Here is a 15,099-nt window from a genome sequence, read left to right as displayed (position 1 = left end):
CTCGATCAAATCCCCCCTCAACCTTCTACGCTCCAATGAATAGAGACCTAACTTGTTCAACCTTTCTCTGTAACTTAATTGCTGAAACCCAGGTAACATCCTAGTAAATCGTCTCTGCACTCTCTCTTAATTTATTGATATCTTTCCTATAATTCGGTGACCAGAACTGCACACAATATTCCAAATTTGGCCTTACCAATGCCTTGTACAACTTTAGCATTACATCCCAACTTCTGTACTCAATGCTTTGATTTATAAAGGCCAGCGTTCCAAAAGCCCTCTTCACCACCCTGTCTACATGAGACTCCACTTTCAGGGAACTATGCACAGTTATTCCTAGATCTCTCTGTTCCTCTGCATTCCTCAATGCCCTACCATTTACTCTGTATGTTCTATTTGGATTATTCCTGTCAAAATGTAGAACCTCACACTTCTTAGCATTAAACTCCATCTGCCAACGTTCAGCCCATTCTTCTAACCGGCATAAATCTCCCTGCAAGCTTTGAAAATCCACCTCATTATCCACAACACCTCCTACCTTAGTATCATCGGCATACTTACTAATCAAATTTACCACCCCATCATCCAGATCATTTATGTATATTACAAACAACATTGGGCCCAAAACAGATCCCTGAGGCACCCCGCTAGTCACCGGCCTCCATCCCGATAAACAATTATCCACCACTACTCTCTGGCATCTCCCATCTAGCCACTGTTGAATCCATTTTATTACTCCAGCATTAATACCTAACGACTGAACCTTCTTAACTAACCTTCCATGTGGAACTTTGTCAAAGGCTTTGCTGAAGTCCATATAGACTACATCCACTGCCTTACCCTCGTCAACATTCCTCGTAACTTCTTCAAAAAATTCAATAAGGTTTGTCAAACATGACCTTCCACGCACAAATCCATGCTGGCTACTTCTAATCAGATCCCGTCTATCCAGATAATTATAAATACTATCTCTAAGAATACTTTCCATTAATTTACCCACCACTGATGTCAAACTGACAGGTCTATAATTGCTAGGCTTACTTCTAGAACCCTTTTTAAACAATGGAACCACATGAGCAATACGCCAATCCTCCGGCACAATCCCCGTTTCTAATGACATATTAAAGATCTCCGTCAGAGCTCCTGCTATTTCTACACAAACTTCCCTCAAGGTCCTGGGGAATATCCTGTCAGGATCCGGAGATTTATCCACTTTTAAATTTCTTAAAAGCTCCAGTACCTCCACCTCTTTAATTGTCATATGTTCCATAACTTCCTTACTTGTTTCCCACACCTTAGACAATTCAATATCCTTCTCCTTAGTGAATACCGAAGAGAAGAAATCAATAAAAATCTCTCCCATCTCCTTCGGTTCCACACATAGCTGACCACTCTGATTCTCTAAGGGGCCAATTTTATCCCTCACTATCCTCTTGCTTTTAATATAACTGTAGAAACCTTTCGGATTTACTTTCACCTTATTTGCCAAACCAACCTCGTATCTTCTTTTAGCTTTTCTAATCTCTTTCTTAAAGATTCCTTTTTCATTCTTTATATTCCTCGAGCAATTCCTTTACTCCATGCTGCCTATATCTATTGTAGACATCCTTCTTTTTCTGAACCAAATTTCTAATATCCCTTGAAAACCATGGTGCTCTCAAACCTTTAACCTTTCCTTTCACCCTAACAGGAACATAAAGATTCTGTACCCTTATAATTTCACCCTTAAATGACCTCCATTTCTCTATTACATCCTTCCCATAAAACAACTTGACCCAATCCACTCTCTCTAAATCCCTTCGCATCCCCTCAAAGTTAGCCTTTCTCCAATCAAAAATCTCAACTCTAGGTCCAGTCCTGTCCTTCTCCATAATTATATTGAAGCTAATGCTATTGTGATCACTGGACCCGAAGTGCTCCCCAACACATACATCTGTCAGCTGACCTATCGCATTCCCTAACAGGAGATCCAACACTGCCCCATCTCTAGTCGGTACTTCTATGTATTGTTGCAAAAAACTATCCTGCACACATTTCACAAACTCTAAACCATCCAGCCCTTTTACAGAATGAGCTTCCCAGTCTACGTGTGGAAAATTAAAATCTCCCACAATCACCACCTTGTGTTTACTTTTCTGGTTGGTAATCTAGGAGTTGAAAACTAAAATCTAATACAATGCACGGAGGTTAATACAAGGGGATATAACTTTAAGGTGATTGGAGTAAAGTATAGGGGAAATGCCAGTGGTAAGTTTTTCTTACACAGAGTGTGGTGGATGTTCAGAATGCCCTGCCAGTGATGGTGGTAGAGGCAGATACATTGGGGGCATTTAAGTAACTCTTAGATAGGCATGTGGATGATAGAAAAATGGACAGCTGTGTAGGAGCTAAGGGTTAGATTAATCTTGACATAAGTTAAAAGGTCGGAACAACATTGCAGGCCATAGGACCTATACTGTACAGTTCTATGATCTAAAGTTTCTTCAACACACACAAAATGCTGGTGGAACACAGCAGGCCAGGCAGCATCTATAGGGGAAGCACTGTTGACGTTTCGGGATCAGGTTCCTTCATCAGGATCTAAAATCTCTTACTAGGTGAATGACATTTTGGGAATGTAATGAAAAATCTATTAGACTGATGTGTGGAGTAATTAATCAGGAGGAATGTATTTCAGAATCTAATCAATGAATGTCTTATGGAGTTTTTTTTTTGGACTTGATGCAAAGGCATCTCCATTTTAAAATCTAACTGTAAGAAATAGAACACCATAACCACTAGTTTCCAGAATATTCAGTGTATTCCAGGCAGCAATGGTAAGGGACATGTGTGCTTCAGGACATTTGTCACAAGTTTATTGTCATATGCACAAGTACAAAGTGCAGGAATTACAATGTTATATTGAAGTTGCTTTCGATGTGAATGAGGCTTAATTTGGAGTATTTTGTGCAGTTCTGAGCACCTACTTATAGGAAAAATGTCAATTAGGCTGAAGGGTGCAGAGAAAATTATAAGGATGTTGCCAGGTCTTGAGGACCTGAGTTATAGGGAAAGGTTGAATTGGTTAGGACTTCATTCCCTGGAGCGTAGAGGATTGAGGGGAGATTTGATAGAAATATACAAAATTATGAGCAGTATAGAATAGGGTAAAAGCATTTGGTGTGGAAATAGACCAGGAGGTAATGGGTTAAGGGTGAAAGGTGAAATGCTTACGAGGAACATGAGGGGTAATTTCACTCAGAAGGTGGTGAGAGCGTGGAAGTGGTGGATGTGGGTTTGATTTAGAACAGAGATGAGGTGGAATTCCTTTAGCCAGAGGATGGCACATCTGTAGAATTTGTTGCCATAAATAGATGCAGAGGCCTAATCATTGGGTATATTTAAAGTGGTTAATGGGTTCTTCATTATTCAGGGCATCAAAGGTTATGGGGAGAAGGGGTTGAGAGGGTTAAAATGGCAGAGCAGACTTGATGGCTAAAAGGGCTAATTCTGGTCCAATGTATTGTGGTCTTTAAATTAGCTGTAACGGAATGGCAGAGCTGATTTGTTGGGCTGAATGTCCTAATTCTGCTCTTGGGTCTAAGGATCTTTGAGGCCAGTATTCACTCTTAGCTAGGGAAGATTTTACCAAAAAGATCTATGGAATTGTAGAAACGTAGAACAGAAAGAGGCTGTTTGGGTTTTCAGGCTGGTGACAGAAGTAGTATTTAACTTGATTCCACTTCTAAGCTATTTGTCTGTATGGAATGAAGGACTATGTGGGATAGAAGCATTAGATTGACAGAACATTGAGAGCCAAAGGACCTATAGTGTACTGTACTGTTTTATTATATGGCAAGTTGTGAAGTGGTGAATCATTGTAAAAATAAAGGCATTCAAATAAATAAATAGTATTGGAAATTGGAAATGAAGCAGATTATGCAGGGCCAGCAACTTCTCTGGAAGGAGAACCATTTGTTGTCGTCGTTCCTTCTGCACCTTGTGGTGCATCAGGAGGCAACCATGCCATTTCTTTTAGCATTTGTCTGTTTTATGGGGCCGAAGTGCTAGCTCAATGCTCAACCCAGCATGGATGGAAAGCATGCAAAAGCAACTGAACCTCTTGACCGTGTCTGCATGCTTTTAAGCATTGAGTTGTTGCCGCATGATTGCCCTGGTTAGGTATTTGTATTAACAAGGTGTACAGGTGTATCTAATAAAGTGGCCACTGGATTTGAACCTGGGACCACTTGTCTCGACGTCCAGTGCGGATGCCACTTCACCGTCAGCTGCGAGGAGAACTAGGGCAGACATTTAAGGTTCAGAAATTTCATTGAACTAGATAAAGGTAAAAAGATAAGTTTCAGGATGCAGGGAAAAAGAGAGATGGAGAGTATAGAAAGAGAGTTCTGTGATAGGACGAAATTTCACGTCACATGCCGGTGATAATAAACCTGATTCTGATGTGCAGAATTAAAGGTAACAATGAATGACAGAAACCCAAGAGATTCTGCATATCTGGAAAGCCAGAGCAGTGCATACAAAATTCAGGAGGGACTCGGCCATCTGTGGATGCTGCCTGACCTGCTGAGTGCATGACAAATGGTAGCTTGGAGAAGATACACTCAGTGGCCACTTTATTAGATACACCTGCACACCTCACTAATACAAATATCTAATCAGCCAACCACGCAGCAGTAACTCAATGCATAGAAGTATGCAGACACGGTGAAAAGGTTCAGTTGTTCAGACTAAACATCAGACTGGGGAAGAAATATGATCTAAGTGACTTAGACCATGGAATGATTCTTGGTGCCAGATGGGGTGGTTTAGTATCTCAGAAACTGCTTATCTTCCGGGATTTGCATGCACAATGGTCTCCAGACCAGGTTTTCTCAACTGGGGTTCTGGAAGAGGTCGCTAGGGGTTTAGCGAGAGATTGTGATTTTTAAAAAATCGTCTTTTGAACTCTTGCACAGCGTGTGGTACTAGTGCTTGCAGTGGTGGGCAGTGACCGAGCAGTCCGCATTTGTAATCTCATTAGAGGTCTCTCAGCCCCGTATGGCACTGCGCGGTAGCACCAGGTTTAATTGGTTGAGCCCATTCTCAGTTTTGGACATGAGATAGGGGAGGACATTGATAATGGGTGATTGCTGTGTTGCAGGGAGGGGAGGACAGTAGGCTGATAATGGGTGACCACTGTATTGCAGGGAGGGGAGGACAATCGGCTGATAATGGGTGATTGCTGTATTGCAGGGAGGGGAGGACAATCGGCTGATAATGGGTGATTGCTGTATTGCAGGGAGGGGAGGACAATCAGCTGATAATGGGTGATTGCTGTATTGCAGGGAGGGGAGGACAATCGGCTGATAATGGGTGATTGCTGTATTGCAGTGAGGGGAGGACGGCTGATAATTGCTGACCATTGTATTGCAGGGAGGGGAGGACGATCGGCTGATAATTGCTGACCATTGTATTGCAGGGAGGGGAGGATGGTCGGCTGATAATTGCTGACCATTGTATTGCAGGGAGGGGAGGACAATCGGCTGATAATGGGTGATTGCTGTATTGCAGGGAGGGGAGGACGGCTGATAATTGCTGACCCTTGTATTGCAGGGAGGGGAGGACAATCAGCTGATAATGGGTGATTGCTGTATTGCATGGGAGCGGAGGACAATCGGCTGATAATGGGTGATTGCTGTATTGCAGGGAGGGGAGGACAATCGGCTGATAATGGGTGATTGCTGTATTGCAGGGAGGGGAGGACAGTCGGCTGATAATTGCTGACCATTGTATTGCAGGGAGGGGAGGATGGTCGGCTGATAATTGCTGACTGTTGTATTGCAGGGAGGGGAGGACAATCGGCTGATAATGGGTGATTGCTGTATTGCAGGGAGGGGAGGAGGGCTGATAATTGCTGACCATTGTATTGCAGGGAGGGGAGGTCGATCGGCTGATAATTGCTGACCATTGTATTGCAGGGAGGGGAGGATGGTCGGCTGATAATTGCTGACCATTGTATTGCAGGGAGGGGAGGACAATCGGCTGATAATGGGTGATTGCTGTATTGCAGGGAGGGGAGGACAGCTGATAATTGCTGACCCTTGTATTGCAGGGAGGGGAGGACAATCAGCTGATAATGGGTGATTGCTGTATTGCAGTGAGGGTAGGAGGGTCGGCTGATAATTGCTGACCATTGTATTGCAGGGAGGGGAGGACAATCAGCTGATAATGGGCGATTGCTGTATTGCAGGGAGGGGAGGACGGCTGATAATTGCTGACCCTTGTATTGCAGGGAGGGGAGGACAATCAGCTGATAATGGGTGATTGCTGTATTGCAGGGAGGGGAGGACGGCTGATAATTGCTGACCCTTGTATTGCAGGGAGGGGAGGACGGCTGATAATTGCTGACCCTTGTATTGCAGGGAGGGGAGGACGGTCGGCTGATAATTGCTGACCGTTGTATTGCAGGGAGGGGAGGACAATCAGCTGATAATGGGTGATTGCTGTATTGCAGTGAGGGTAGGAGGGTCGGCTGATAATTGCTGACCATTGTATTGCAGGGAGGGGAGGACAATCAGCTGATAATGGGCGATTGCTGTATTGCAGGGAGGGGAGGACGGCTGATAATTGCTGACCCTTGTATTGCAGGGAGGGGAGGACAATCAGCTGATAATGGGTGATTGCTGTATTGCAGGGAGGGGAGGACGGCTGATAATTGCTGACCGTTGTATTGCAGGGAGGGGAGGTCGGTCGGCTGATAATTGCTGACCATTGTATTGCAGGGAGGGGAGGACGGTCGGCTGATGAGCATGAAGTGTGGTTTCTGAGCATTGAGTGGACCTGCTCAACTTGGGCTGTGACTTCAGTTTCTCCCTCCCAAATTACCTTTCCCAACTTCCCCTTGTGCGCTGCCAGCTGACTTATGGGAGCAAACAAACTCTACTGGTGTAGTAGAAAGTTAAATCTATTCAGCCTACCTTTAGAAAAGTTAAATCCCATTTTGGCTTAACCCAGATATTTAACAGAAAGTTGTTATGTTTGACTTGTGAGTTTTGAAAATTTTTGAAAGGAAAAGAGATTAATTTGAAGAAAGGTAAGTGAAAACTACCCTTTTTTCTCAAGAAAGGTTGGCTAAAAATCATTCTCTACTTAAAAGAGCATTGACAATTATTTTTGGATTATTATATCTACAACTTTATGATCACGCTAACATACTGTGAGCTATAGATTTAATAAGTTTTAAACGGGCGTTTCCTGGGACCTGAAAATTATTTCAAGGGTTCTTCCAGGGCAAAAAAAGATGAGAAAGGCTGCTCTAGTCTTTACAGAGAATGGTGCGGAAAACCAAAACAAAGTGTGCAGCCGTCCTGTGGGTGTAAACCCTTTAATGAGAGAGATCAGAGGAGAATGGCTAGGCTAGTTCAAGCTGACAGGAAGGTGACAGTAACTCAAATAACATGTTACAGCAGTAGTGTGCAGAAGGGCATCTCTGAACACACATGTTGAACCTTGAAGTTGATGGACTACAGCAGCAGAAGACCACGGACATGCATTCAGTGGCCATTTTATTATTTACAGGAGGTAACTAATAAAGTGGCCACTGAGTGTACAAACAGTAAATCAAGTAACTATCTGAAATCACCAGTACTGAACAATAAAATAAGAAAACCACCCTTTTTTTTTCATCTCTATCAAGCCTCCTGGATCTGTGTTCTCTGGTCACTAACCTCCCTACCTCTGCAACCACACTATCTTAACCTTGGGAAAGAATGGGCCCCAGTTTCTTTGTCTATTTCAAATTATATTCATTTTGGTTCAGTGTTTCAGTCAACTGAATATGCTTTTGGTGGAAACCAATGTCTCCGTTTTGATTAACCTTATTTCTAATGCTCTCATCCCCCAAAGAGCACAAAGAATGTGTCGGAGTCTCCAGCCGTGCCTCCGGTTTCAGAGGATGACGATGAAGATGAAGGCGTTCCACCGCCCGCGATTGCACCGCGACCTGAACACACCAAGTCGGTCAGTGTAGGATTTTGTTTTCAGTTATTTTAACCAAAAATAAGTCCAGGAAATTGGATGTGAACATAGGAGTTACGATTAGTAAATTTATAGACGACATTGAAGTTGGTGGTGTGCTGGATAGTGAGTAAGGCGGGTGAAATTTAATCTTAACACTCAGGGTGATACATTTTGGGACCCTGAACTGTGCATTATGAGGCGGGGACACATCTTTAATAACTTGTTAATAGCAGGAACATTCCTTTATTTCTTCTATGGGACTGAATCAGAATATCACAAGCCCAATGATTGGTATTGCTAGCCACAGAGAATCAGTTAGATGTTTACTTGTGTACAGATTTTACTTCCTGTAGACTGGTTCTCATTTTTTTGCTTTCCATAATTTTCCTTTCCGTCATGTCATAACTCCAGAATGGTCCCTAGCATTAGGGTTAAAAGCCTCTAATGTGTCTGCCTCTAACACCATACCAAGTAGTGCATTCCAGGCATTCACTACCTCTGAGTAAAGAAAAACCTACCTCTCACACTCCCCTTGAACATACCACCCCTCACCTTCAATGCATGCCCTCGGGTATTAGATATCTCGACTCTGGGAAGCAGATAGTACCTGTCTGTTGTGTGATCGGCATAGATTCAAACCTCTATCGAATCCCTCCTCAGCCTCAGCCTCTCATGATAGCATATGCCATCTGAACCAAGCAACATCCTGGTAAACCTCTCTGGCACCCTCTCCAATGCCTCAACATTCTTCTTGTAGTGGGATGACCAAACTGCATGCCGTACTCAAGAATTGTCTGCAATTCTGAGTTCCTCCAGCAAATTGTTTGTTGCTCCAGATTCCAGCAGCAGCAGTAGTCTTGTGTTTCCTTACCTCCTCCACTCCTGGGTTAACAGGCTTGTTTCATGAGGAAAGATCAAAATGTGTGAGTTTAGGAGGATGAGGAGCTTAAGATTCATTTATTTTTTTTTCACATGTGCATTGAAACATACAGTGAAATGCATCGCTTGTGTTAACAACCACAACCTAACAATGTAATTGGGATAAAGATCGGTTTTATTTGTCACATGTGCATTGAAAGATAGTGAAATGTTTCATTCTACGTCAACAACTAACGCTGTGCTGAGGACAGCCTACAAGTGTCGCTGCCACACTTCGAGCACCAGCATAGCATAGCGTTACCAACATAGCAACTCACTAAGCTTGGGGACCCAAGGGGCAGCCCACAGTTGCCAACATTGCATGCCCGCAGTGTTCAGCAGAACAGCAGCAACAAAACATTACAGCCGCAAAATGTCCAGATCTTATTAAAATGAACAATATTCTTAAAGGGCTTGACAGAGTAGGTGGAGAATTAATGTTTCCCCTGGAGATCGGGTTTGAGTTCAAATTGATTTGTCATCTGGCTGTACGCATATACAACCAAATAAGATAAAGGTTCCTCTGGACCATGGTGCCCCCACAAAACATGTATCACACACAGCGCATAAAACAAAATATTACCGCAAATAAGTTAATAAAATATTCAAAATGCATGCAGTGCACAGCACAGGTAAACAGCTTAGTATCCTAGTGACAAGACCTCAGTCGTGGCAGGGTGTTCATTAGTCTCACAGCCTGAGGGAATAAGCTGTTACCCAGTCTTGCAGACCTAGTCCTGATGCTCCTGTACCTCCCTTCTGACAGTCATGGGTCAAAGAGATTGTGGAACGGATGGTAGGGGATCCTTAGCAGTACTTTGGATCCTTCATATACAACATTCCCAGTAAATGTCACAAGTGGGGGGGAGAGGGAGACCCCAGTGACCTCTCAGAGGATTTTACTGTCCTCTGTAGGGTTTTGCAGTCTGATGCCTTGCAGCTTCTGTACACATAATGATGCAGCCAGACAGGACACTCAGGAAAGTTGTTAGAATGGGTGGGCAGGCAGACTTGCACACCTCCGTCTCCTCAAAGTCTCAATGCAGTATAGAAAAATATCTTGGATCTAGGATTGACCCCTGGGTAGGGTATTCCTGTCAAGACTGGAAGGGTAAACTTGAAGGATGGGTGAGATGGATCTTGAGAGCTGTGGATGTTCAGTTTTCAAGTACATTTAAAACAGAGACTGCAATGGGACTTAAGAAATATGGGGTTGATGGCGCAAAAGATTATTCATGATCTGATTAAATATGAGATTCTGCAGATGCTGGAAATCCAGAGCAATGCACACAAAATGCCGGAGGAGCTCATTAGGTTGGGCAGTGTCTATGCAGATGAATGAAGGGTCAAAATTTCAAGCCAAAGACCCTTCATGCAGTCATGATGAAAGGTTTTGACCCGAAACGTCTCTTTTTCCTCGCTATGGATGCTTCCCAACCTGCTGAGTTCCTCCAGCATTTTGTGTCTGTTACTATGATCTGATTGACCGTTAATTCCAGCACATCCTCAGACTGCGTTGGTCATTGACACAAATGATGCATTTCACTGTATGTTTTGATGTTTCAATGTATATGTGACATCTAAATCTAATCTTAAAAATATCTTGGTCTTTTTTTAATCCAGCTTTCTGAATCGGCAAAGAGCATGTGGTTGTAAAGGCTGCTGTATAAACATAGTTTCTCTTCAGCTATTTCCTTTTACTGAGTTAAACCATGTCTTTATCCTTTCCTTCCCACAGGGGTACACATAACCTGTGATTGGTCTCATCCCTCTCCCACCCATCAAAGATTCAGCCACCTGTCCCATCTAAGCCAGTCTGAATTACCCACATTTGACCCATAACCTTCTACCTTTCCTATCCAAGTTCCTCTCCAAGTGTCCTTTAATTGTTGTTTATGTACAGCATGGTAGGGTTGTCTTAGCACAACACTTTACAGCGCTCCGGTTGTAAGATCAGGGTTTATTTCCCACTGCTCTCTGTAAGAAATTTGTATGTTCTCCCCATAACCACGTGGGTTTCCTCTAGGTTGCCCGGTTTCCTTCCACGTTCCAAAGATGTACAGTGAGGTTTATTAGGTTGTGGGCAGGGTCTGTTGGCTGGCGCCAGAAGCATGATGAGACTAAAGAGCTACCCAATGCAAACGGCACATTATACTGTATGTTTCGATGTACACGTGAGAAATAAAGCTGAGCGTTATGTTTTAAATCTATGCCCTTGATTTGTGTTTGAGAACCTATGTTCTTCATTTCCTAATCCTGGGGAAAAAGAGCGTGCATTCACCCTGTCTATGCCCCTCAAGATTTTGTACTCCTCTGTAAGGTCACCTCTCACTCTCCTCTACTCCGAAAGGGGAAAATGTCTCCATCCTCTCCCTATAAATAGAATCCTTCAAGTCCTGGCAATTATATAACTTCTCTTTTCTGCAGTAAAAATGATGTTTCAGTATTACTGTTTAAATTTTCATGCCAATACTCGTGGGAAAACTGTGTCTCCTTCATTAACAGAAAGGCTCGGCAGATGATATTTCTTGCAGCAGTTGGTAAAATTCCAACTTGTCCAGAACATATTGGTGCCTCAACCACTTCCTCTGGCAGCTTCTTGCGTGTATGCACTACCCTCTGGCAGAAGAAGTTGTCCATCAAGTTTCTATTAAACCTCCCCTCACCCTAAACCTGTGTTCCTTTTAGTTCTCAGTTCCCCAACTTTGAGAAAGACTATGCATTTGAGAGGAAAATTGGATCAGCCGTGATGAAATGGCAGAGCAGACACGATGGACCAAGTGGCCTAATTCTGCTCCTATATCTTATGATTTGCCCTCATGACTTTATAAACCTCTGTAATACTAATTCTCTTATACTCCAGTGAATAAAGTACCAACTTACTCAACCTTCATCCATAACTCACTCAGTTTGAGCAAAATTCTTGTAAATTTTCTCTCCAATATTTCCTGCTTAATGCCATCTATCTGTAATAGGGTAAACAGAATGTTCCAAATGCTGTATTACCACTCATGGGTATGCCATTTTGATGTTGAAAACATGACAGCACAATTGTCACTGATTTGATTTGATGCCAACAGCACATTTCACTGTATATTTCAATATGTATGGGTCAAATAAAGCCAATATTGTTTTCCCTTTTCTAACAGTTGGATAGGGGAAATTTAAAAACTCAACCTTATGATTGTGGAAATACACATTTTTTTTCACGATATAGATTACATCATTCAGGGAGACAAAGTGCACGTGTGCGAGCTGATGAAGGGTCTTGGCCCAAGATGTCGACTCCATAGATGCTGCCTGACTTGCTGAGTTCCTCCAGCATTCTGTGTACATGGGCCGTTTCCAAAACTATAAAATTCCTGGAAAACTTGATCCTGGTTTGTCAATGCATTGACATTGCAAAATATCAGTGAAGTTAGCTCAAACTGCTGGCAGAATTCGGCAAAAGTGTACTACATCATGATAGATATGCTGAACTGTAGTGCTTTTGCAACATCTTTTGTGTCTAGAGGTGATGAAGTGATATTAAGTAGTTCCTGCCTCTTGAGTACCTTTTGATCTATAACCTTAATTAAAAATACTTACGCCATTAATTAAGTTCCCTTTAAACAAAATGATAGCATTGTGATTTTTTTTTTCTTCCTCTTGGCCCTGTCACTCACCCTCCCCTCACTGTAGCAGTGGATTTTGTTCACATGAGCAACCACAATTTGGCCAAATGAGCTGAACAGGATTCATCCATGCAGCACAATTGATTTTTCACAGTGAAGTTCGAGAATTGGAAATGATACCAACACACAGACAATGCTGGAGGAACTCGACAGGTCAGACAGTACCTACGGATATGAACGAACAGTCAACGTTTTGCGCCTAGACCCTTCATCAGGTCTGTTGAAGGGTCTCTGCCTGAAAAGTTGACTGTTTATTCATTTCTTAACCACCTTATTGACCTGTGTAGACACTTTCAAGGAGCAATGAACTCGGATCCAAAGGTCTCTTTACTCAGACCCTTCATCAAATAAAGATAAAAGATTAGCTTTATTTGTCACACGTATGTTGAAACATACAAAAACATGCATTGAATTGCATCTTTGCATTGAGAAGGTGCTCAGGCCAGCCCACAAGTGTCACCACACTTTCAGCCCTGGCTTAGCATGCCCACAATTTACTGACCGTAGCTCATACATCAGGACTGAAAAGAAAAGGGGCAGAAGTCAGACTAAGAAGGTAAGGGGGAGGGGAAGGAGTAAGGAGGGAGGGAGGAGGAATTACCGCAAGTTAGAGAAATCGATGTTCATGCCATCAGATTGGAGGCTGCCTAGAGAGAATACAAGGTGCTCCTCCTTCAACCTGAGCTTGGTCTCATCATGGCAGTAGAGCAGGCCAGGGACAGACATGTCAGAATGGGAATGAGAAGTCAAATAGGAAGGGGTAGTCACTGAGATCCTTTGCCTTGTGGCAGACAAAGCGAAATGTCCTGGTCAAAGCAGTCCCCAATTTGCGTCATGTCTCGCTGATGTAGAAGAGGCTGCACTAGGCACACCAGATGATCCTTGCAGACTGGTGGATTTTTCATCCCACAATCAAAGTCATTATCCAGCTGTTACTGTGTGCAGGAGCTCACCCTGTCTCGTTCGGCTATTACATTTCCTGCATCACATATGTAAACACGAGACTCTGCAGGTACTGGAAATCCTGAGCAACAAACTCAAAATGCAAGAAGAACTCAGCAGATCAGGCAGCAACTGTGGAAAGGAATAAAACAATAAAATTGTTTTAGCGGAGACCCTTCATCAGGACAGGAAGAAGCCAGAATAAGAAGGTGTGGGAGGATACAAACCAGAAGGTTATAGGTGACACCAAGTGAGGGGGTAGGTGGGTGGGAGAAAGTCGGAATGAAGTGAAAAGCTGGGAAGCCTCGGCCCAAATTGTCAACTGTTTATTCCTCTCCATGGATGCTGCTTGGCCTACTGAGTCCCTGCAGCATTTTTGTGTGGAGGACACAATGCTGAGGAACTGAAACCCTCACCCTGACTGCTCTTTGTGTGTATTTCATTCTGTGCAAAGCACGAGACATCCTGATGTTGTGAAGACTGTTGTATGAATACAGCTCGATTTCCCTTCAGCTAATTCTTTTTATCCTAATATTAAACCATGTGCTTCTTTCCGTCCCACAGATGTACACACGGTCTGTGATCGATCCCATTCCTCTCCCACCCACCAAAGATGCAGCCACGTCTCCCATCTCCTCACCCTCTGAGAACAGCACAACCCCTTCGAACACCCTAACCAGGAATGCAGAGAAACAGAAGAAGAAGACGAAAATGACGGATGAGGAGATACTGGAAAAATTGAGTACGTATCTGTGTGCTTGATGTGACGTGAGTCTGGCATCTGGGCTTCCACTGCTGGGATCATGGGTTCCAGTCTCTCACAAACCAGTATGATGATAGACCTCCCTCTGCCAGTTACCAGAATGCCACCATGTAGGATGTGTTTGCGCAGCCTCAGCTCCCTTCTAGTACACATTGACTCATGGTAGACAATGGCCTGACTCAGCGGAAATTCGTATTGGTTTATTATAGTCACCTGTACGGAGATACAATGAAAACATTTTAATTGATGTGCAATTCGGATAGATCATACACACTGAATTTATAAAGAAAAATAGAATGTAGAATATTGTGATACATTTACAGAGATCATAAGAAGTAGGAGCAGGAGTAGGCCATTCAGCCCTTCAAGCCTGTGCTGCCATTCAATACGCTCATGGCTGAGCTGGCTGTGGACTCAACTCTACCTGCCTTCCTCTTCCCCATAAGTCCTTAATTCCTCTGCTATGCTTCTCCTCTGCTCTCCACGTCTAACTGCATTTTAAATATATTTAATGAAATAGTCTCTACTGCTTCCTTGGACAGAGAATTCTCCTCATATTCACCACTCTCTGGGAAAAGCAGTTGCACCTCCATGTGAAAGGTAGACAAATAAAGTCCAAAGTAGGTTGGGGGTTCAGAAGTTCCTGAGTTCATCTCTTGGTATATGAGGTGCATTAAATAGTATAATAACAGCAGATCATAAACACACGAGATTCTGCAGGCGCGGGAAATCCAGAGTATCACACAAAATGCTGGAGGAACTTACAAGGTCAAGCATCATCTATGGAAAAGAATGAAGAGT

The 15,099-nt window shown here is 43.2% G+C and overlaps 1 protein-coding gene across 2 annotated transcripts in view; it reads left to right on the top strand.

Annotated features, from left to right (window-relative positions):
* The window catches only part of pak1 (p21 protein (Cdc42/Rac)-activated kinase 1), a 303,556-nt gene that overhangs the window by 257,489 nt on the left and 30,968 nt on the right, over positions 1 to 15,099 (top strand). For both annotated transcript variants that reach the window (XM_059963735.1, XM_059963734.1), the window contains exons 6-7: positions 7,888 to 8,001; positions 14,100 to 14,277. In XM_059963735.1, the coding sequence (XP_059819718.1) occupies positions 7,888 to 8,001; positions 14,100 to 14,277 (292 nt within the window). The remainder of the gene's footprint in view (positions 1 to 7,887; positions 8,002 to 14,099; positions 14,278 to 15,099) is intronic.

The sequence above is a fragment of the Hypanus sabinus genome, chromosome 3 (assembly GCF_030144855.1).
Source record: "Hypanus sabinus isolate sHypSab1 chromosome 3, sHypSab1.hap1, whole genome shotgun sequence".
Taxonomy (NCBI): Eukaryota; Metazoa; Chordata; class Chondrichthyes; order Myliobatiformes; family Dasyatidae; genus Hypanus; species Hypanus sabinus.
Note: the sequence above shows the minus strand (reverse complement) of the source record. Positions and strands in the feature narration are given on the sequence as shown.